We start from the raw sequence: 23,932 nt of genomic DNA, 5'->3' as shown, positions 1-23,932 counted from the left end.
GCAGATGGAGAAAAACAAACCTCCAGGTTCACTATGACATCTATAAAGAGAAACTTCACAATTATAATTTACAACTGAGGAGTGCAAGAAGGTCCTACTTCTCTGACATCATCACTAAAAACAGCCATAATGCTCGGGTCTTATTTTCTACAGTTGACAGGCTAACAAACCCTCCTGTGCCAGTGGCAGCTGAACTTCATTCAACCATGGCCTGCAATGACTTTGCCAAATTCTTCACAGACAAAATCCAAAAGATTAGACAAGCAGTTGGTACATCAACAGCAGATCCAGGATATGTACTGTGTCCACTGAAAAACTGTTTAAACACCATCAAAGAGTTTCACCCGATTAACAGCAAAGACCTGGAGGACATCTTAGGTCAACTGAACTCCTCCTCTTGCTGTTTAGATGTCCTGCCAACAAGTTTTTTCAAAAAGGTCTCAAAGACTTTAGAGTCAGACCTGTTACAGATCGTCGACTTTTCCTTAATGTCAGGTGTGTTTCCAGAACCACTAAAAACTGCTGTAATCAAACCTATACTGAAAAAGGACAATCTTGACAAGACACAAATGAACAACTACAGGCCGATCTCAAATCTCCCGTTTTTAAGTAAGATCATTGAAAAAGCAGTTTCTCAACTTACATTAACTACTGATCTTATCTATTTCTGATTTTATCTGTTTTGATTTTATATACTGTTTTGTTTGTTTGTTAATTAGTTAAGCTTAAATTTCAAAACTTACATTAACTACTGATTTTATCTACTGTTCTGATTTTATCTGTTTTGATTTTACATACTGCTTTGTTTGTTTGTTTGTTTGTTAAGTGGGTTAGAGCTCTGGGTAGCTCCCCAGCTGGGTCTAGACTGGGTCTAGAGAGTATTTTAAATTCAGGGAATTTAAAATAGAAAGTAGCTCGTCCACAGAAGGACTGGTAGCTCCCCTTACGATAAGGGTTCAGATCGCGCGAACAGGTGTGAAATGTGTGTGTTTAGTTAGTTTGTTTGTTTGCTTGTTTTAATCAATTTTAAATCATACTTTTTATTTGTTTTTGTTTCTAATGTCTCTGTAAAGCACTTTGAATCACCTTGTTGTTGAATTGTGCTATACAAATAAATTTGCCTTGCCTTGCCTTTGTTCAAAATCACTACCCTTTCAGCTTGTTCGTGGCCACCAACAGATTAGGTCTGTTATTTTCATGTTTATTTTGCCATTTTATCTGCATAAAGCTTTTAAGTAACTTCAGTTCTTTTCATAAATATAAAATAATTATTACTTTTTACATTTTTAACCCTTTAAACACCAGTTTGTTTGTCCACTGCGACTAGCTGGAAGACAACCTCAAATCTTGCAATTTTATATAATTGAGTTGCTACTGAAATTTCTTGTATTATTAATAGTAGAGTATGGGTCATGTAATTGATTCACATCAACACTGATTATAATGCATTGTTATTTTTGTGCAGAGAGAGCAAAAACATGAAAACTCCCTCTCAGCTTGTTCGTGGCCAAAAATGGCCACCCCTTGTTTACAACTACAAAATGCTATAAAATTCATATATATTAAGAAAAATTTCCACTTTTTTTTACTTGATTTTTTAGATTAGCATCAGTGCTGTTCATGAAAATCAAAATTTCATTCAAATTCAGAATTCTAACCCTTTAAATACCAGTTAGATCACATAATCCTAGGAACTCATAAATGGAAAAAATCACAAAACCCCAATTTTTTTCCAAATAAAACATGCAAACTGAATTATTTTCTAACCATGATGGAGGTTAGATGCATAGCAATAATTAAAAGTATCAATGAGTTTTATGTATCTTTGTTTTTTTTTGTGCAGTAACAGAAAAACAAAAAAACTCCCTCTCAGCTTGTTCGTGGCCAAAAATGGCCACCCCTGTTTACGTTTACAAAATACTATAAAATTAATATATATTAAAACATTTTTCTACTTTCATTGACTTGACATTTCACACCTGAGCCTCAACTCTCGTGGCCCGGTACCAAAGGACTCACGGACCGGGGGTTGGGGACCGCTGATCCAGATGAAGACGTGAGCCAAAGATCCTTTAAGTTTCATCTGATGAACTTACCTTTTCCTACATATGAAAAATGATGTGGTGTGAAGTAAATCGGGTTTGTATATATGTAGCCTCAGATGAGCATGAAATTTCATTTTTGACCTGCTTAATAGCAGTCTCAAATATTAAAGTCTTGGTGTTACAAAATCAATTGACATGTGCAGCAACTGAAATAAGACACCAAAGGCCACTCTTAATACAGACAGAAGTCGGGTAGTCAAAAATCTCTTATTCTGCTTTTTGTATTCTGAACTTCTTGAGTGGACAGCCAACAATCCTACAAATAGACTAGAGGATGTGCCTGAAATGTTTGTTAAAACAAATAACTGGACCTTACTTGTTAAGCTCATTGTTCTCACTGCCACATGGAGACTTTCAGGTTGTTACACTAGTTATACGTTTACTAGCACAAATGAATGTTTTTGACTAATAAATATACATTAATTTTAGGTCTAAAGTGTCTAAAATCTGTAGTGTTTGAACTTTGAATGTGGGATGACAAAATAAAAAACAAACAAGTGATCCATGTGATGAAAGACTGGCATAATTTGATCCATAAGACTTTATTTGATATTCACATACTGGAAGCAGAAAACAGCTTTAACAAAGCAAACTTGGTGGAAAGGACTAACACCAAGCTTATCCATCTTTTCCTGTAAAAAAAAAAAAGAAAAAAGAAAGAAAACTAAAAAAAAAAAATCAAACCAAAGTAATAAATTACAGATCTATTCAGCTGGGTATAAAAGTTCATGTTAACAGTACCAAATTCATGGAACACGTGTCGTGAGGAATAAAAACTGTCTCTGGCCTGAAAATGATCAAAATAAGGGTGTAAACCTTTATTGTTTTGATGGATGGAAATGTGTGTTATACGAAACCATTTTAATGAAAGAAAAATCAATTCTGAATCAGTTCTATACACCATAAACTGTTGTTCTGCATTCACAGACAATACAATAATAACATAAAAAAAAGCAAGCATAAAAATTGGGGGTACAAGAGTTGCGAAACACTTGTTCAGCACAGTAGAACCTTTTCACTTCTGAGTTATCAAATATCCATTTTTTCATTTCAATGAACAAAGTCATTTAGGAATCATCTCAGCCTTCGTTTAACAATCAGTTTCCATGAGTAAGTCGAAGGTATGGCATCCAAGAATTAATGGTGGCACTGATGGCAAGATCATCATCCATATTACACTCCACACAAACTGTCTCACTGGCACGTGAAAATTAAAAATCTGGTAACACCGTGAGCATTAGAGAAGGTAAACAATCTACCATTGTAAGAAAAACTCTAAAATACTTTTCTAAAGTTAAGAACAAGTTTTATGTTGCACAGCAACTGAAAGAATATCATTTCTTCCAAATGGCAACATTTAAAAAAAGAGGAATAGCACAATTCATTTTACTTCATCACAGGGGTTTGAGAGATACAAACATGGGACATTATATACAAAGACATTTATTCACGGTTGTGGAAAAATGGCTCCCTTCATTCAATGTGTTCATAGAATTTTGGGCAAAAATAGCACAGCTGGCATATTATTTCAGATCTACTGTCCTTCAGTTATGTGTCAGACAAGTGGATCGCCAATTCTTCAGTCTGAGGAGCCTCACTTTCACCTAGTAATTCTGTTTCTGGCACTGCCAAGTCCTGGTTTTGGTTCAGTTCTTCCTCTGATGCCCCATCAGCCAATTCTTCATCGTTGGTCTTAGAGTCCTCATTTACCATTGCTGTTCTCTCTGTGGCAGAAGTGTTGGAAGGGACAGTGGTCACATATCCTGTAGATGTGGATCCACTGCCACTATGCTGAGAACCTGATTTGGTAACCATTTGTTGTGGGTGGTGGATCTGCTGGTGTGGCATTGCCATCGGTATTTGCATGGGGTAAAAGTTCTGCAGGTATGGGTAAGCTGGAATTGGGTGATATCCATTGACAGGGATGTAGAGCTGTGGGGGCACCATTGGCCGATGTAGTTGACCCTTTATTGGCATGAATTGGGGCTGATGGAATGGTGAGCTCTTTTTAGGGCTGGTGTATCTTGATGCACTTGTTGTATTTATGCTAAGGTTGCTAACAGGGCTGGTGCTAAGAGAGCTGGTCTGGGTAGTATTATTGCTAGTGCCAGACACCTGAGCAGAGCCATTATAGTTGGACAGGCTCTCCCAGGAGCGCAGACGTGCATGGATGTCTTTGAAGCGAGTTCTCCGGGCTGGGACTTCACTCCAACACTCCAGCATAAGGTTGTAAATCCAGGCCGGGCAGTCATCTGGACAGGGCAGTAACTGGTGGCTGCGCACCATGTCAATTACATCCTGGTTAGAGTAGCCACAATATGGCTGAAGACCATAACTGAATATCTCCCACAGCAACACTCCATAAGACCAGATGTCAGAGTCGGTGGAGAATTTGCCATGCTTAATAGCTTCTGGGGACATCCAACGAATAGGGAAAGGACTTGTTCCCATGAGACTGTAGTAATCAGCAGAGTAAACATCTCTGAATAGCCCAAGATCCAGGATTTTGATACCGAGTTTTTCAAACACAAGAATGTTTCGAGCAGCAAGGTCTTTATGGACTATCTGCTGGCTGGAAAGGTACTCCATTCCAGAAGCAATCTGGGTGATAACATGAATAAAATCAGCTTGCTCTAGAGTGGATTTGATTGTCTTGTCATCATCTGAGCTGCCAACATCGGAGTTAGGGGAGCGCATTACCAGATACTCATGCAAGTCACCAAGGCTGGAATAGGTGAAAATCATGCTCATTGGCTGCTCTTTGGTGACCACGCCAAGCAAACAAACAATGTTTGGGTGCTGCAGATGGAAACGGACCATAGCTTCATGGTGAAATTCCTCACAAAGAGCAGAATCTACCTTGTCCTTTAAAGTTTTTATGGCCACCACTTGGGTCTGCTCACCAGGTACTGTGCCATATAGGTGGCCCTTGTACACCTTGCCAAACCGGTCCTCACCGAGCCCCTCCATAAATCGCACTGCTGACATGTTAATCTCACGCAGCTTCGCCTGCAGCCATGAAACAATAAATACATGTCACCAAAGACTCTGGCCACCAGAATTCAACAATACTTACACATATGTATGTAAATCACATTTACTGTGACCATATTTAATGTTACCTTGTTATTATTATTGCTACCTGTTGTTTTTGATGATTCAGGGGCGACAGCTCCGTGTCCTGGGAGGGTGAGCTGCTGAGCTGGGAACGAGGTGGTGTGTCATTTGAAGCCTTATGTTTATTGCGACACAAGCAAACCAGAAAGAAGAGGCAAGCGATAACCAAAGGGATGGCAACTGAAGGTATTAAAATAAACAGGATCTCCTTCCTGGGGTTTTCTTGTGGCTCTGAAATAATAACAGAAACAAGGTCAAATTATATACAAAATGAAAATTATTTTATATTCACTGCCACTCGCGCAGTTAAATTTCTGGTGCGCGGAACTCTGAACACACGTGGAAGTGTCTGCTTTACGCATGCTGCTGCAGGTAGCTGCAACTGACTTTTAAATGTCTGGAGGTGGAGCCCAAAGGAAGGAGGAGTGTCCTAATATGATTGGTTATGATGGACACTTCACCATGGCAGCAACATCAGCGCTGTTTTACACCGCATTTGTTTACAATTTGGAAAATAAAGTGTGCCGAATTAGATATCAAAAGTTATTGTTTGCTGTGCAGCACGGGAAATACTGACAACTATCACTAAGAAGTCTTTAAGACTGTACTGTACTCATGTATTGAAAGGGTAAGTAACAAATGTGTGTTTCCCCAAAACTGGGGTTAGTTTTTGTGGGTATTGGCATTTTGCCAGAGTAATGTGAAAAGCTACGTGATGGTGGTAAATCTCATGTCCAAATCTCTCCAGGCACATGATAGCTAATAGGGCAGTTATATATAATGATCTTTTGTCACCATGTGTGCAGCGTAGTTTAGTGTTACCAGTTGATTGTGTGTGAATGTCAAATTGTGTTAAAAATGACCTGTGTGAACAAAAGGTGCTGCAGTAGAATAGGAACAGTTTATTGCATCTCTGTCCCTCAGTGAATGTGTGAAACAGACACTCTTTTGTTTGATTAGATCAAAAATCTTTCTTTTAGAGTGGAAGCAAGTAAAGTTAGAAGCTGTTCTTAGCTAAATAGTCTGTTCTGAAAATAATTTCTAATGTATTTTTCCAACATTTCAAGGGTCAGCAGAAAATTAAATTCTAGTTTAAAAAAGGAAAACTACCCAGGTACTTAGAAATGATAATAATAGAGACATTTAAACCTGCCAAAAAAACGTTTTTGCTCAGCCTGCAGCGGACACATGTAACTGCAAATAACATCAAAGTGAAGTCAGTGATAAATCAGTACAATAGAAACAACAGCTATATGCAGACTGGCAAACTTTACTTTAATCGAGAAAACAAGTTACTGATGTGAATCACAGAGCAAATCTTTCTTATAAATTTTTTATTTATTCATGAAAAGATATACTATACAAAAGGCAAATATTTCACTGTGAACTCCATTTATCAGAATTAGATTAGCATAAAATACAAATGAGCTAATAAATGATGGTGTAATTTGGCTACAGTGAATTAGTTCTCAGTTGTGCAGATTCTTATATAGAATTTAAAGTATATTGTAATGCAAAACCTTTGTACTTTTATTTACAAAATGTACAACATATACTGTAGCATTATTGCTTTTAATTAAGCATGGGATTTAGTGACGTACTTGTTCCACAATTGCAAAAAGTTACTTATCAGCATTTGTTCACTAATTTTCAAAACAATGAACAATAATTTTACCAATAACCATAGATGGAAGTACCTACCCAAATCAGTTCTTTAATGTTTTTTTTTTGCTAGTCTCTTTATGAACAGTATTTCTGGATTTCTAAATGAATAAAAATATAAACTTATCAACCTTAGATGTGTGGCGTTGTATGGCTACATTTCACTGTGTGTGGCTACATTTCACTGTGTGTTATACTTGTATAACTATGCATGTGACAAATAAAGAACCTTGAACCTTGAAGTGGGCCAGATGGGTGAAACTCCACTTTCTGTCAACATAAAGATGCTTAACTACACATTTAATCCCTGAGATTTCTTAATATAGGCTAAAGAAGTACAACTGAGTTTCTTGATATGATAAATGTGTAAAATTACAGAACGAGTTCTGGTAGTTCACTGCCCAGACTGTCCCATATTTATAAAACCAAAATTTCTATAGTAGACAGTGAAAAACAGGAGCTTTTCTGTCATTTAATTGTTTATCTATTACTTCACTACTTTGGTGTATAGTGGCTGGCTGTGGGTGAGGTCTTTGTCAGGAGGAAAAGCTGTCCAAAAATATAAATTGTTCAGAGGGCCAGATTAGAGTCTATGCCGGCCCCCGGTCCTTATAGTTGACATCCCTGATCTAGATGAACTATTGTAGCGGAGCCTGAATCCACAGTGAATGGAGCTCTGCAGCCAGAAGTTGTGCTTATTTGTTTCACCTAGTGACCAACTGGCAGCATCAAAAGCACATGTTATATATATATTTTTTTGAAAATCAAGTTTACTCAATTGACTATGAAAACTGCTTTTCCCTTTTCTTAAGAATGATGTGTGCTGCTCAATAGGATGATTTTTTTTTTTAAAGAAAATTATAATAAAAGGTATGCAATATTGTATAACAGATTAATAGGAAAGCATTGTGGATGGTTAAGAACATGCCTTTGAAATCTTCGGCTTTAAAACTGGGTTTTCTTGATGGGGTCTACATTGCAGAAAAAATGCTGCAGATTTCTAGTCGTGACGATCAATGTTTTGTATTATTTTTCTTAATCATACGTTCTTTTGTTATAGCTTTAAACATAATCTGAGAAAATATCTGTTTTGTAGAATAATTGTAATATTTCAAATATTGTGTGAATAAACATTAAAAAAGTATTTAAGTATTTCTGAAATACCTGAAAAGTGTACCTGTCAAAATGAGATTCATGGAAAAAAATCTCAAATGATGCAATATCAAAACCCATGTTTTTTGTTTTGTTTACAAAAAAAAAAACTAATGATACCACAGCACCTTCCATTTCACAACATTGCCCATGTCAGTGGGCTAATTCCTGTAAATATTTTTGGGGGATTTTGCTTTTGCCTGCCCTTGCTGGATTTGTTTGCTTAGCTGCTTGCCTTCCTGTGAATGACAACTGCCTGCTTCTAGATTAAAAGATTTAGAACGTGATAATCCCCGAACGAGATGGTGGACACAGAAGATGAAAAGAGCCATTAAGGAGAAGACGTCATCCTATCAGGCTTGGCTAGCCTGTGGGACTCCTGTGGGACTAGCAGAAACAAACATTTTGTTGGCCTCTAAACAATTCTGGTAAACCGTCTTAGTAGGGGTGACTTAGGAGGGGATGGGAATATGGAATATGGATTTTCCACAGACAAACTGAGGATATAGCCAAGGAATACTCATCTCTTTAATCCTACATTCAAAACTTCTCTAGAGGAAAGTTTGAGGACAAGGGGATGCCTTGCTCATCACTGGAGGGAAGGTCAATAAGGGAGGTTAAAAAACAAACAAAAAAAACTCCCTGGTGGCATGGGCCCAAAGGGGTGTATGAGATTTTCTTAAGTAAGTTTGTTAAAGCCCTGGGCGGGACATCTGGATTGTTGGTTACCATCTTTAAAAAGGAGGAGGCTGTGCTCAAGTCATAGAGAGATTGTGCTATTCGGCCACCCTGATAAGGTATACACAAAGGTATAATAGGGGGAAATCATCTTTCAATTTCTGGAGGAACAGTTCAGTTTTCCCCTCGGCCGAGGAGCCCTAGACTAGTTCTTTAGCCACTCTATAATAGGGTGCATGGGACTTTGCTCAACCAGTGTACATGTGCTTTGTGGACTTGCGGAAGGCATTTGACTGTGTCCTTCTTGGGACCTGTGAGGGATTATGTGACTCAGTGACCCATTTGATGCCTGCTCAACTACACAGAACTTGAGCCCCATTACTTTTAATGAGCCAAGGATCACATCTACCTAATGGACTCCCAATTTATTAATGTAAATGGGGAGTCCTCTTCACACACAAAGTTTAATTATGAGTACCACAGGGTTCTGTGCTAAGACCAGTTCTGTTTACATTATACATCATTTTTTAAGGCATATCATTCAAAGGTCTAGTATACATTTTGACTGCTTTGTACAAGATTGCTTCATTGACAGCTCCAAATGTCAATGAAACAAGATGACATACAACAATTAGTTAAACTGTACAAATATCTTAAAAGCATAAAGATGTTGATGACAATGATGATGTTGATAATTTACTGCTTATATATTCAGATAAAAGTAACGTTGCTGTACTCAGCCCTAAACATCTTAGAAACATGGTGTCGAACCAGATATTTACTCTGGTTCGACACCATACTGTGATGAATCTTCACAGTCATAGGTTCTTCAATCCATATTAAACAAATATGTAGGACTGCTTTCGTGCATTTGTGTAATATCTCTAAATTAGAAACATCCTTTCTCAGAATGATCCTGAAAAACTAGTTCATACATTTATTGCCTCTCAGCCGGAGTATTGTAAATTAATATCATCGGGCTGTCCTAAAAACCTACCTTTTTATAAAGCATGTAGTTAGGGCTGGTTCAGGTGACTTTGAATCCCCCATTAGTTATGATCCACTGAGTTTTTCTTACTCACTCAACTTCTTCATTCACTGTTTGTTTACACACCACTCTGTACTTAATCATTAGCTATTATTAATCTCTAGCTCCCTGCCCTCTTTAATCTCTATTGGGGTTTTCTCTCTCTTATTGTAGTGTCTTTACCTTACAATATAAATCACCTTTGGGTGACTGTTTTTGTGATTTGGCACTACATAAATAAAATGTAATTGAACTGATTCTTGCGTCTGCCTTTTGTGCATAATGTGATTCTGTTGGCTCTGTCAGGTAGTGGCTTCAATCTCACCCTGGGGCAGTTTGCAGTCAAGTGCAAAGTGGCAGGAATAAGAATTAGCACCTCTAAGGCTGAGGCACCTAAGGCACCTCTATGAGCTCTGGGTTGACTGAAAGATTAAGAAGTTTTATTTGAAAAGGTTGATTAGGCAGCCAAGGTTTCAGGTGAACACATTGTGAGACCTAGCACCATCTTATCTTGTGATTTAGTGAGATCACGTGGCCCTGGATGTGAGTGGGCATTAAGGCTGGGAAGGGATCTCATAACTGGAGTATAGATGGCAGACAGTCGTGCTGTAAACCCCGCCCTCTGATCAAAGATGGCCGTTCACAATGGACATACATGGCTCCACTCCTCTTTCAAACCATCTGTCTTCTCTGTCCAAAATGTGGACATTGGCATCCTCAAAGAGCGACGTTTAGATGCAGATGTACAGCTGAGTCTTGCCCTGTTGAGGTGGCTCTTGTCTATGTTGTGCCATGCATTTATGAAGTGGCTGTTTGGTCTCGCCAATGTAGCACTGAACAGCATGTACTATGTAGTTTAATTTGTGTTTAGGAGTTTTGTCCTTGGGATGAACCAGTTTTTGTCTGAGTGTCCCAGTGTACTTCAGACCCAGCCATACACTCAGACAAAAACTGGTTCAAAAAAACAGCCTCTCACAATAGATGCCAGGTTCTCAGATCCATCATCCTTTTGACAGGAGGTTAATTTATTCCCACTGTTGAAAAGTGCTTGTTCATAGGAGAACATCTGCTTGTTGGGTTTTACTCTTTAACATTGCAGGACCCTTACCTTGCAATATAAAATCACCTTGAGGCACTCTAAAAAAAAATAAATTAAATTTAAATGGATAATATACAGACAGGTCAGGAAAACCTTGAGCCCTCCCATGAGGAAATCCGGTCCACTTTGTCATTTAGAGGGAAGGGTCTAAGTGATTTACAATGGTAAATCAACACAGAGTTGTTCTAAGTGATCACCTGATGGTTGTAGCTTCTTGATGGATGATAATGGCCTCATTCACAGAGCAAGAAAGCTCACTGAATTGTCTTATGAAAATGAAAATGATGTGATTCACATGCCATAGTCTTCATAGTCAACTTTAAACACCAAGGTATCAAGAGAGCACTTTCCACAACTTAGGAGGAAATTCCCTTATGCTACTTACTGCAGGGCTGGATTTCACACAGGTCCACCCTGACCAGAGGGTCCAGGGTGAAGCACCAGGGTGCCTGCATTAGGCCTCCTGGATTACGACAGAAGTTGTGACTTCCCCAGAGCTCAGGATACTCCTGAGACAGTTGGTGACTGTGCGGGTACTGAGCGCTCCATGGCTGGCAGTAGTGACCAGATTTAGTGATGCTGATTGTGCCCTTGTAGTCAACTCCACTTCCATTATAGCAGCTGTGATCTGAGGGGGAATCTGTAGAACGGACAATGACAGACAGACAATGAATTTCAGGTGTCTGAAATTTTGAGAATTTAATGAGTGCTAAATGATGTATTAATTATAATTGAAAGTAAAATATATGATCCTCTGCTCCTAGTTCTATGTTTACCCTTGCAGGTTATTTTTTGACTCAATTATTTAAAACGCAAAAATTGTATTAATTTGTGAAATAAAATTAAAATAGGTGCAACATAATTTCTAAGGTAAATGTGAACCGCTATATTTATGAAATGCATCAGTCTCCCATCAGTGGTTTAGACAAAAAAATGCACTTTTATTTAGGGAAATTTGGTGGTTTAAAATTAAACTGTGTATGCCACTGTAGACCTCTTGTGCATTAAAGAGATAACCACAATAACCAATCAGAATATAAAAATATATAAACAATTAAAATGGTACCCAGAATTACAAACGCAGGGCTGGAAGTTATGTCTACGATACAGCTTTGGTCAGTTTTACAGTGAACCTCCCTGCTTAATACAGTTAGGTAAGTAAGTTTTTTGGACAACATAATGTTTTGTCATTTTTCCTCTCTACACTACCAGATTGGATTTCAAATCAAACAACCAATATGGGATTGGCTGGTTGGCTGGTTAACAGCTATGAAATGCATCCATATGAAATCATCTCTAGATCTTTTATGTGCTTATTTTATCATGTAATAGTCCTTGAAACTTATCAGGTAAATGCCCAATTCGTTTGAAAATATGAGACTATGAAGCAAAATGGTGGTGTACAGAAGAATATTTAGAAAAATAATGTCAGTATCTAAATATTTATGACCCTAACTGAATATAGTATGCAGTAATGGGGTGTATGCTTGCACATTTGTTTCATAACTGGGGTATTTTTATACATTTTTGTGTGTGCATTCATCCACCTACATGAACCCAATTTTTCTGGTGGTATTCCTATCCTCATACAGGAAGCTGCAGCAGGTGTTCCTGGCTGTGGCAGCAAGTGACAGCTTGGGAGCTCAAGCTGCATGAGTAACATAGGATTCGATCTGGCAATGGTGTACTCAGCAAGACAAAGGTCATTCTCCAGAGCCTCGCACTCATCTCTACAGAGTTGACGGCGCCGAGGGCCCCGAGATTGCTCATCACACAGAGGGAAGACATAGTAGCAGAAGGATGGGATGGCGAACTCAGAGCACTGATCAGACAGGTGGGTGGATGTTCCAATCATAGTGAGGGCAGCTTAAAAAAAGTGGAAAAAGTTGTAACTGTTTGCTTGGAAATTTCAGATATTGTTAAAGTTTAGAATTAAGGAATATATCAACCATGAAGGATGCCTAATTTCCTCACCTGTAATGCGGTTTTCATTCTCCCCTTGCTTCTGCAGAGACTCGACATAGATACTGCGGTTACCGATGAATCGAGCACAGGCAATGCCACGATATGGCTGGCAAAAATGTTTTTCACGTGACCTAAAGAGAAAAAAACAACAAAAAAAAAACAGGTTTAAATTCTTTAAATGACTTCAGGAGAAAATGTGATGTAATATGATGTCTGGCCTTTATACGCTCTGCACATCTTTGCTGTTTGTAGATGTAACCTGTTGCTTCAGAAATATACGTAGTCTGTTGCAATGTAAGCTGCACATTACACATGCATACTGGTCTTCTGTAATAAGCATATTTAAATAATCCATATCAAGCATGAATGTCAGCTGATTTAATATACAATTTTTGTAAACTCTTAAACGTTACCCAGAAATTCAGTATAATTTAGATTCCTGTAATTAACCAGGAAAATGTTTGGACAAACCTTCTCGTTTAATGTTTTTTCTTTATTTTCACTACTTTCTACATTGTAGATACTTACTGAAGACATCAAATATATGAAGCATGATCAATGGAATTATGTAGCAAAGAAAAAAATTGATAAATAATTCTAAATGTGTATTATATTTTAGATTCCTCAAAGTAGTCCCCCTTTGTTTTTTTGATGATGTATTCGATGAAATGTTCTCACTTCACAGATGTGAGATTAGAAATTAGACCAGTGGAAATCTTTGAAATCTGTGTTTTGGTCTGATGAGTCCAAATTCGAGATCTTTGGTTCCACCCGCTGTATCTTTGTGCGACTGAAAAGGTGAACGGATGGCCTCTCGTGCATGGTTCGCACCATGAAGCATGGAGGAGGAGGTGCTTTGCTAGTGACACTGTTGAGGATTTATTCAAAATTGATGGCACACTGAGCCAGCATGGCTACCACAGCATCCTGCAGCAACACGCCATCTCATCTGGTTTGTGCTTAGTTGAACAATCATTTATTTTTCAACAGGACAATGACCCCAGACACACTTCCAGCCTGTGTAAGGGCTATTTGACCAAGAAAGAGAGTGTTGGAGTGCTGTGCCAGATGGGCTGGCCTCCACAGACACCTGGCCTAAACCCAATCAGGATGGTTTGGGATGAAATTGACCGCAGAGTGAAGGCGAAAGGGCCAACAAGTGCTCAGCATCTCTGGGAACTTCTTCAAGACTGTTGGAAAACCATTTCAGTGCTAGTTAATGAGCACAGAGCCGACTAGATGATGTCGGTCCCTTAGGCTAGCCCGATGAAGTCTGTATGTTATTGTTTAGCCAGAGACTTTCACACCAGTGCCTAGTGGATGTCAATTTGAAGGGTTCTGGCAGTGCTCATCCTGTTTGTTCTGCCATCATGAAGAAGATGGGCTACCTGTAAAACATCTTTAGGGTCCAAAGATGCTGATGATAGCAGCAGTGACACTAGCCCTAGCCAAATGCAGAAACTAGTGAAAAACAGAAAGGAGCAGCAAAAGAGGTCAGTGGCTTCCACCACTATTAATTTACCGTTCATACTTTGGGCTATTCAACCTCCTTATATAAGACTTTCCGAAACAGTAATTTCAGGTCACCTAACATTACAAAGATTTATGACACAAAAGTTTAATGCAACACAGTTGACAAAGTAGACAGAGAAAGCTGTATTTAAGGTAAATGCACTTGGGGCAAAAGATTTATATACACTACACTCATCTCATGCTAATTTTGGGCTTTGAATTCTTTGAAATGTTCTTTTAGGGTGTGATGCTTGTACGGCATCCATTTTTAATCAACTTTTCTCTAATATTGTAAGTATGCATATATACTCAAATATATGCATACATTTTATATATTTTATTAAGTGGTGCTAGAGGTTGTACAGGTTCTTTTAACTTATCAAGACCAAGGTGTACTAACATCTTGTTAACATCTTGTTAATGATAATTATTAACTACTAGTTTCTTTTTGCCAGCAGTTTGAAAGCACTCATTGGATTGACCACTACTCACAAAGTCCAAGGAACTCAGTGATGATCTAAGAAGGAGAATTGTAGATTTATACAAGTTGGAAGTTTCACACAAGTTTAAACCACTGCAGATTCTGAGACCAGCAGTTCAAACAATTGTGCCCAAGTTATTCAGATGTGTCACCACATTGCCATGGTCTGAAACAAGATCCAAACGGTCACACTCAGGATAGAGGAAATTGGTAGGGATGTTTACAAGCAAGGCTCACACCTAACATGAACTGAAAATTGCTGGAATACTACTGTCACTCTCCACAGTGAAGTGAGTTTTACATCACCATGGAGTGAGAGTGTACTGACCATGAAAGAAGTCCCTGCTCCAAAATGGACACCTTTAACCTTAACTGAAATTTGAATCTACCCAGAAGAAGCCAAATGCCTTCTGGAGAAAGGTTTCATGATCAGATGAGACCAACATTGAGCTATTTGGCTGCAATGACAAAAGCCATCTCTGGAGGAGCAAAGGTGAGGTTTTTAAACTAGTGCAAGCACAAATGCCAGCAACAACGGCGTCCACTTACAGCTGCAGAAGTCTAAATCAGACATTACTGGGGATCTATGCTTCAAAGGGAAATCTGCAATGTAGCTATGTCATAACTGCAAGCCCACAAACCCGCAAACCCATCAAAACAATGTAACTACATGTCCAGTCAATGCCGCATGTGGCTACTGTTATTGGCTTGGTCAGTACTGTCAATTTTTCTTGTGCATTTTTTCACTGCAGTTTAGGAATTTATCAGTAAGAGACAACAATCTTGGTCTTAATACAAGCACTAACAATCTTAGCATTGCTTGAGGGAGACTGCTGAAACTAATTTCAATTTCCATTAAATTTTACAAAAGTATGCAGGGAGTTCCTGAAGGACAAATAAACTGATACCATCTGGCCACAGTTGCTAATGTCCATCAGCAACTGTACAAACACATAAAGGCACTAACATCTTATAGCCACAATCTGTGTGCTATAGGTTGACACTTAAAATTCGCTAATTTCTAAAAAAAAAAAAAAAAAAAAAAAAACCCCAACAACAACAACAACCCCCAACCCCAAAACAAGACAAAAAATAAAACAAGCAAAAACTGTTAAAAAAAATAAAAATCCTTGATTAAAAATACTTACAAACATATAAACACAAACAGACAAACACACATAACACACTATTAACAAGAAGATGGCTACTTACGGTTCAGTTGGGCCTTGTGTGGGCATCTGTCCTGTAAATCAGAAAGAAAACAAGTACATGAAAATAAGGAGTGACTGGCTCTACAGTCAGAAACATTGCAGTTTTTATGATTAGTAAAAGCTTCCTGCACAAGCCACTGATCTCACTGAGACGTGTGTAAACAGAAGTTGTATAAATAAACACTTAATATTAATTATTTAACCCATACAGTTAAGCCTTAAAATTAAAAGTTATAGTACAAATAAACTTCAGTCTTACCTAGTTTGACATAAAGAACACCTGTGGCAGAAATGACTTTGACTGAGTTCGATGCAACACACTGATAATAGCCCGTATCTGTTGTGTCCAGGTCCTGGATGCGGAGCTTTGAGCCTGCCTCTGTCTTGCGGATGGTTAGGCGTCCCTGTTCCTGTACTACAGGGGCATCATTCTTCAGCCAGCGGATAGACGGCCGAGGATTTCCTGCCACTTTGCAATGAAGGGTGGCTGTCTGCCCCTGAAAGAGCGTGATGTTGTTGACTGGCTTCTGGAACTCCAAAAAATATCCTTGAAGAAGTAAAACATTGGTTTTAAGCCTGATAGTAGCATTCTGTCTAATAAAACATCTGGAGCATCAAGTTTGTTGCATTTGATTGTTAATTGGTACAGTGTGTCTCTGCTTTTATTCTTTGCAGTGAAACCTATTTTAATAATTGTGAGCACACAAGCAGACGGCTCCCCTGAACCAGCAGCAAACTGGGATGCAGCCTGATCAACCCTTGAACCATCACATAATCATAGTATTACTGCTCCAGCTAGAGGGTGTGAGACAAGAGTATAGGAAGATGTTGGAACATCCTTTGTCCTTTCTAGTGTGGTTCTATGGAGAATTTTGTATTGGACAAGTTGTAAGTTGGGGCTTTAGTCGTTTTGAAGGTGTTTAAGCATATTTGTGTCTAGAAGTTTTGATCTGGATTGATGGACTTATCTGTGATGGTTTATTATTCCATAAAAATTTTGTTCGTTTCAAAGCTCTGCAAAGCTTTGGACCATACTTGGGGTAATTGTCTTCATGGTATATAAACCCATGACCAATCAATTTCAGTGTAGAAGGGATGATGAAGCACTAAGATATTGTGGTAGACCATCTTGTTCGTGATACCATCAATTTTCATTCATTTGCCCATGGAGTTTACAGAACTGGAACTCCATTTCCAGGTCTTAAAGTCTCTTTGAAATGAAATTTGAATGTTAGTGAGATTTTTACCTGGATAAATAAAGGACTAATAATAATTTTTTTTTTTGTGTGTGTGTCCTGTTTGGATCTTTAGCCATCAGAATTGTTGTCTTAAGGCCAAGAAAGATGCCAAGCGGATTTATTTTACCAAGTGGATCATCATGGCCTTGCCATATTGGTCCATTTGATTGACCTTTATTATAATTATGAATTTATTTTATTTTCAGTTGCTACAAACGGGACAGACATGACTGGGGGATAGGACAGGGAGAAAGAATGAAAGAAAGAGAGGGAGAGAAAGAAAACCAGAGGGGAGAAGAGACGGTGAGAAGGGGGGAAGGAAGAAAAAAAAACAAACAAAAAAAACAAAACACCTGGGTCACCTGTATGGAGAAAAAAAAACAGAAGAGAAAACAAACAACAAAGAGCAACATAATAAAAAAAACACGGCACCATCACAATAAACTAGCTAGCAGTAGATATCAGTAGATACTAAATAATAAACGATATTGTGCAGCACGTAAGGTAGACAGCGCACAATGTGCTTTGAGGCAGCAGCCAAGAAAGCTGTAGTCCGCGTCTGTGAATACCCGTGTGTACACCTGTGTGCATACCTAATAATAATTTTTAAAAAATAATTCCACATTTGAATCTCCACTGTGTTTCACTGTGGGTGCAGGACATCTATAATCAAAACAGTCTCTAGGTTTACTGCGGACATAAACATGACAATGCTGACCAAAGAGTTTAAATTTGGACTCATCTGTTCACAGCACCTTCCTCCAATCTACAGTCCAGTATTAATGAACCATGTACACAATTTTTCAAAAAAGAAAAAAAGTAAATAACTAAAGTATGGTTCTTAGTTTATTGTTTATACTTTGTCTCTACTCACTTGGTATCATGGTAGCCTTAGTTCTTGTTGTCTGTTTTGCTCATAGTAACCCACTACGAGACTAGCAAAGTAAACCCTAACTTCTGAGTTTTCCTTGATATCCCATTATATCAAGTTTGTAGGTTAAATCTCCGTCTGTGTTAGGTTTTAACTTCTTAATTACTTGTTGTTTTACTTTGAAAGTCTTTTGTCTTGTGTACTGAGAGTCATTTCCCTTTTGTTTTTGTATCCCTGATTTGTTCTCAGTGTGTTTCTCCCTAGGCTCATTATCTTTTGTAATTATTGTCCGATTCTCCGCTTGCCCCTTGTCGCATCGCCCCTTGTGGTTGTGTGTCCGTTAGTTCATGGGTTCCCTGATGATTCCTCGTATTATGATCCCTTGCTCCAGCCCTGCTAGGTCTTTTGTTTGTTTGTTTGTTTTGTTTTTTAATTCTTTGATTTTAGCTTTAAAGCTTCTTTTCTGAGTCAGTTCCCGTTTCTCGAGTCTTGCACTTGGATCCACATCTCGTCTGCCACACACCCACTCATGATAGAATTAAGCTTAATTTTGGAAGATGTTAAACTGTATTTTATGAGTGTTTTTGTTATTTAGCCCAATTTCACTGGAATAATGGGTGGGACAAAACAGAAACCCAATCCATGTGAACAGCCTCACAAACAGCAACTTTCAAAATTACCATAATTGCACGGTATATCAAGCTCCTTTCAGTACACTAAAAATAGTTTGATTCCCTGGATAAATCTGGACTGAGGATATTTACTAAACGTGATAGTTTTGCATGACAGTCTTCACTCTAGGAACTGTGAATTGTTGTACAATACCTCAGTTATTTGCTTATAAAAACACATAACAACAACAACTGATCTTACTGTCCCCCACCTGCTGCGCCCCACTTTTTTAAAAACACCCGACTGTACTGATTTTTCTGTTTAGATGTGGAGGCAAAGTCATCAGCCAAAAATATACACAACAATAGTTCTTTTTTTTTATTTTTTATTTTCACTGTGTCCTACATAATCAATTCAATCTTAGAAAATTCATTAAAGTTAGAATTTAGATTCCAATAACATTTGTTTATTTGTTTTTTTGTCATAACATTTTGACCTACTTTTTACAGTCTGTATCACATTTCAGAGCCTGAACTTTTTCAGTTCTACTTGAATAAATAAGTTGATTCAGGACTTTTACCAAAATATTTTTTAACACACGTAAAGAAAGGGAATAAAAAGGAATAGGTGCAGAGATAATGATAAATACACACTAAGATTATGGCTATTGGTACTTCTGCTTTATGAGCAGCAGACAGATTCTGGAGTTCATGCAGTGGAAAAACAGATCTGTGGCCTATTTCCCATCCTGACACAGCACTTCTACTCACAGGCTACAGAAGAGTAATGTTATCATAAAGCTCTTTAATCACAAATTGTTAATTTTTCTGTTATGAAAATAAGTGTGTAAGGGCAGCGCAGTTAGGAAAGGAGAAAAAAGGCATTAGTGATTAAAGGAGTCAAAACAAACAATGAACTGCACAGTTGCCTCCCACGCCCCCCAAAAAACAAAACCCCACACTCCCTTGTATGGGTCAGTCACAACCTCACAGTTCTTTATCATTTCCATGCAGTCCTGGCTGCTACTCCAGTGACTGCCTGGCTTGAAGTTGTGGTGTGACCAGAGGTCCCTGCACTATGACAGTCTTGGTCCAACACTCAGAAGCTAACCGCTGCATAGTGTAAGGGCATCGCCGGCTTTTTAGGCTAATTTATTCTTTATTTTGACAAATGATAATCTGTCAAAAATACACAACTCTGCTGCAATTCACAACACGAAAAATGAAAAAGTTAAGGCCACAACTAAGATTCCGGTTCAAGAGTGTTGCCGCATAACTTTATTGTGAAGCAACATTTTTAATTCTCTTATCAGTCACTTACAGAATGTAATGTAGTCCAGCACAGGTTGGGGCAGAATGCCTGCCGGCCAACACTCAGTGATCCGCAGGGCCATCATCATTCTTGGCTGAAGTCCAAACTACTTTGGGACTAGTAAGGTATCAAATATCAAAGCTCAAGTACTTGATTGATTAGGCTTATCCCTGCGAGACAGAAGTAATGAAAAGCAGCTTTCTAACAAAACAGACTTTCCTGCAAGTTTCAAAAGCCTGGCCCACTAAGAGCAATAGCTTGTTTGTCCCAGAAACAACTACTCAAGGAATGCAGCTGATAATTGCACAGAGGAGCTATTCCTAAATCAAAGATACTGAGACAGCAACAGAAATTGTGAATTATAATGTTTTGATCTGCTGATGGGAGTCTGACATATTACTATGAAATAATTATTTAAATCTGCCATGTGCTTTACTCAGAGTTTGGGTGAGCTCGGGGCCTATGGGTCACAAGACAATGCTGTATATATTCTAATTAGGAATGGAAACACTCTACTCAGTCTTTCTGCATCAGTGTTGAATCTTTCCCTTAAAGTACTGACACTACTTGCAATATTCCCAACTAGTTTTTAGCATACAGACCAATGGGTCCTTCCTTGATTAACAGTTTATCTGTCTAGTCACTACTTCTGAGTAGCTCTCCAGATATAATCTACATTGTCAGATGTAGCTCGTGACCACAGCATTTGATTTTAGTCAATAGACAAGCTCAAAAAGTCCAAATGTGACATTTTGATGTGATGACAGAGGTCAGTAGGATGAAACCAAGTCATTGGGTGAAATTATAAAGTGAGATTATGGCTTGGTGAGCTATGTCAAGCTTAAAGTCAGAGTTTTCTCTGTCTCTTGAATGTGGCTCTCTTTTAAATTGGCTAAATCACTGTGAAAATCACAACAGAAAGAAGTGCATAGCAACAGCAAACAGCAAAATACAAGTCATTTTTGATATGGATTATACAAATAGTCCAATAGTAATTGAGCTTTAGGTGTGTACATAACTGACACAAACAGCATCAGAAAACAAAAGGAATTTCAATCTCACCTTCGACTGTTGGCGCAGCTCCACTCTGAGCTTCAGCCACACCACCTATGCCTACTGAGAGGCCCGGATTATCTGGAGGACAGAATTTGAGGGAATGAGTTCAAGTGAAACCTAAAATAAAAACAAGACCATGCAAACTGGTGGAGGTTCCAAGATGTTGCAAAGACTTAAAAATACAGACTAAAATTTTGCATTCTATCCTTGAAATTTCCCCCTCGTGGGACTAATAAAGGTATATCTTATCTTATCTTAAGGTGGTGCTTAAAATTCTGCTTTGTCCCAAGTAGTGAGAATGTAAAAGTGCCTCCCAGAATTTTAAATGCGGAATTTTCATTTGATGTAAATGAAGGAGGCCCTCTGCAAACTAAACTAAAGTGGATGCCTGCAAAACTGTCTTTTTGGCAAAGAAAAACCCCTCCACAACATGTAGCCCATGCAAAAATATGCTTGAGGAGGTAGGCATATCATTGTTAAAGGTAAGACATGCCTTGATAAATGTGGATATATTTTTCATGGTATACCAAGATAGAGTGACAAACCAACAAATATGTGCTATGTCTGTTCAACCATTTATAAAAATAAAATAAATAATAATAATCAGCTATAAGAGGTTCGTTGACCCACTATTAATCATGTGCTTCATCACATAAGTCAAGGTGTGAAAACAGGTGTGAGCCATTACCACTACAGGCTGGATGAGAGTTGAAACATCTTCGATAATTAAAAAAATAAATAAAAATCCAGTCACTTTATTTCCAGGTTCCTTAGACTACCATGATCTGGATGACTGATAACCTTCACAGCAAAGCTAGTACAATGTTGCAATTTTTTTTTTTTTATTCCTGCACATTTGTGTCAAATGAGAAATGCCATTTCTGTTAAATCACATTCAGTCCTCAATTTACATTTTACATCATCCACTACAAGAATGAAAGACAAAGCCTAAGAAGACAAAACCATCATCATGCAAACCTCTAGGATCCACTTAATGGGGATACAGTCAGGTTTAATAAGTGCTGTCAAAGGTCTTTATAATTGTGTTCAGAGTAGTATTAAGGACTCTAATAAACTAATGTTTATGCTGCACTATAGTAAAAACCAAGAAAACCAAAAACTGAGTTAAACTTCCTAAGGCCTGGTCAAACCAGGCAGCAGCTGTGATTGATTACATGTATCAAATGCCTTGGAAAATGAGGGACTTGGGGCAATGGGATGCTTTTCCATCCGCAGCTGAATAGGGCTGCTGGCTGCTGCATTCCAAGAGCTTGCTGCCTCTGTCATGAAAAGGCCCTTTGAGCGCTAAGAGGCCAGGCTACGGCTCTATGTGCTGGGGTTTTGACTGAGGGCCGTCTGGCACACCACAACACTTTCCTTCCCTCTCCTGGCTATCTTGCTGAAAATGTGTGTGCTGATCTCCTCCTGTAGCATAGTGTATTGACCCTTGTCTTTGTTATTATTCATCCTACACTCATCTACACTTTTATGCCTTTTTTATGCCCTACACTCTTATTCTCTGAGATTTCTGATATTTTCAGAGAGCAGGCTGGAGTTCTACAAAAATGTACTGAAAGCAGAGCTACTTCAGAGAGATGTTGCTAGTTGAATAAAATCTCAAATTTAGTAAGGAGAGGTAAAGAACCACAGAATCAAAGGAGGAAATCATGATTTGAAATCTAATCACTGTCTTCATTCTCACAAAGAATGCTTGTGGTCGAAGGAGTTCTGCAAAGCCACAAGGAGCATACTGAAAATGCAACAATACATATTTTTGTTTAATTAATACACATTCCAGAGAGCTACTGAGATCTGTTGATCAGCTAGTATGGTGTCATCTTGTCACCACCTGATGAAGTTGTCTAGAAGTGATAATGTCACCTAAATAAAAATAAATAAATAAACACACACCCAAGGACAGAGAGGAAACAACAGCAGTCAGTATGGTGATTCACATGGTGAGAATGTCTCCATTCCCATCACGGCCACCCAAATCACCAAAGACAGAACACTAAAACCTATGGTTGTGACAGACAGCCACAAAAACCTAGAGACCTCAGGCCTTGCGACCCACATTGACGATCAAGATCAAACCCAAAACACCCTCACCAAGATCTAACAGAGGCCAGACAGCTCATCGAAGACTCACCCCGGAAGCACAAACAGCCAGGAAGAACAGTCCAAAGCACTGCAAAGAGCCAAGAGACAGCTAATAAGAGCCCAGGAAGGACATCATTTGGCACAACCATGGCCGCGAGGCACAACCCCATTCGTTCCCGGTGACCCTGCCATTAGGGGAGGGCAAAAGCAGCATGAGCAACACCCCGGCTCTAGCCCAGCCCATTCCATTCACCCAGCATCCATCTACGTTAACTCACTAACGGAGATTTGCAGCGTTAATGCGGTAATAGCTTTAACGTTATTTTAACAAGATTAGTGCTGACAGCACTATTCAATTTACATAACACCAAACCACAACAATAATTACCTCAAGGCACTTTCTAGTATAAGGTAAAGGCCCTACAATACCCTACAGGAAAAAAAAGGAATAAAAAAAAAAAAACGGAGAAAACATTGACAATCAGAAGAAACACTATGCTCTGTCTATAATCATTGTCAAGAAGGAAAGTTTTAGCCTTAACTTTAAAAGTAGAAAGGGTGTCTGTTTACCAAATTCAAAGTGAGAGCTGGTTCCACAGAAGAGGGGCCTGAAAACTCCATTCCACTTTTAAATTTCCCAGGAACTACAAGTAAACCAGCAGTCTGAGAGTGAAGTGCTCTATTGGTGTCATACAGAAATATGACGTCTTTAAGATAAGCTGGGGCCTGATTTTT

The 23,932-nt window shown here is 38.5% G+C and overlaps 1 protein-coding gene and 1 long non-coding RNA gene across 3 annotated transcripts in view; both read right to left on the bottom strand.

Annotated features, from left to right (window-relative positions):
- Positions 1 to 23,932, bottom strand: part of LOC309711596 — a 224,505-nt gene that overhangs the window by 71,428 nt on the left and 129,145 nt on the right. The window lies entirely within an intron of this gene.
- ror2 (receptor tyrosine kinase-like orphan receptor 2) overlaps positions 2,629 to 23,932 on the bottom strand; it is a 38,310-nt gene continuing 17,006 nt past the window's right edge. The window contains exons 2-9 of the mRNA XM_082541136.1: positions 21,104 to 21,175; positions 16,269 to 16,556; positions 16,011 to 16,041; positions 12,815 to 12,936; positions 12,392 to 12,706; positions 11,226 to 11,480; positions 5,248 to 5,453; positions 2,629 to 5,114 (exon numbers count right to left, since the gene is read on the bottom strand). Of these exons, the coding sequence (XP_082397262.1) occupies positions 3,654 to 5,114; positions 5,248 to 5,453; positions 11,226 to 11,480; positions 12,392 to 12,706; positions 12,815 to 12,936; positions 16,011 to 16,041; positions 16,269 to 16,556; positions 21,104 to 21,175 (2,750 nt within the window). The 3' untranslated portion in view covers positions 2,629 to 3,653. The remainder of the gene's footprint in view (positions 5,115 to 5,247; positions 5,454 to 11,225; positions 11,481 to 12,391; positions 12,707 to 12,814; positions 12,937 to 16,010; positions 16,042 to 16,268; positions 16,557 to 21,103; positions 21,176 to 23,932) is intronic.

The sequence above is a fragment of the Aulonocara stuartgranti genome (assembly GCF_965226115.1).
Source record: "Aulonocara stuartgranti genome assembly, chromosome: 7".
In the NCBI taxonomy this organism is placed as follows: Eukaryota; Metazoa; Chordata; class Actinopteri; order Cichliformes; family Cichlidae; genus Aulonocara; species Aulonocara stuartgranti.
This window is presented reverse-complemented; position numbering and strand designations above follow the sequence as displayed.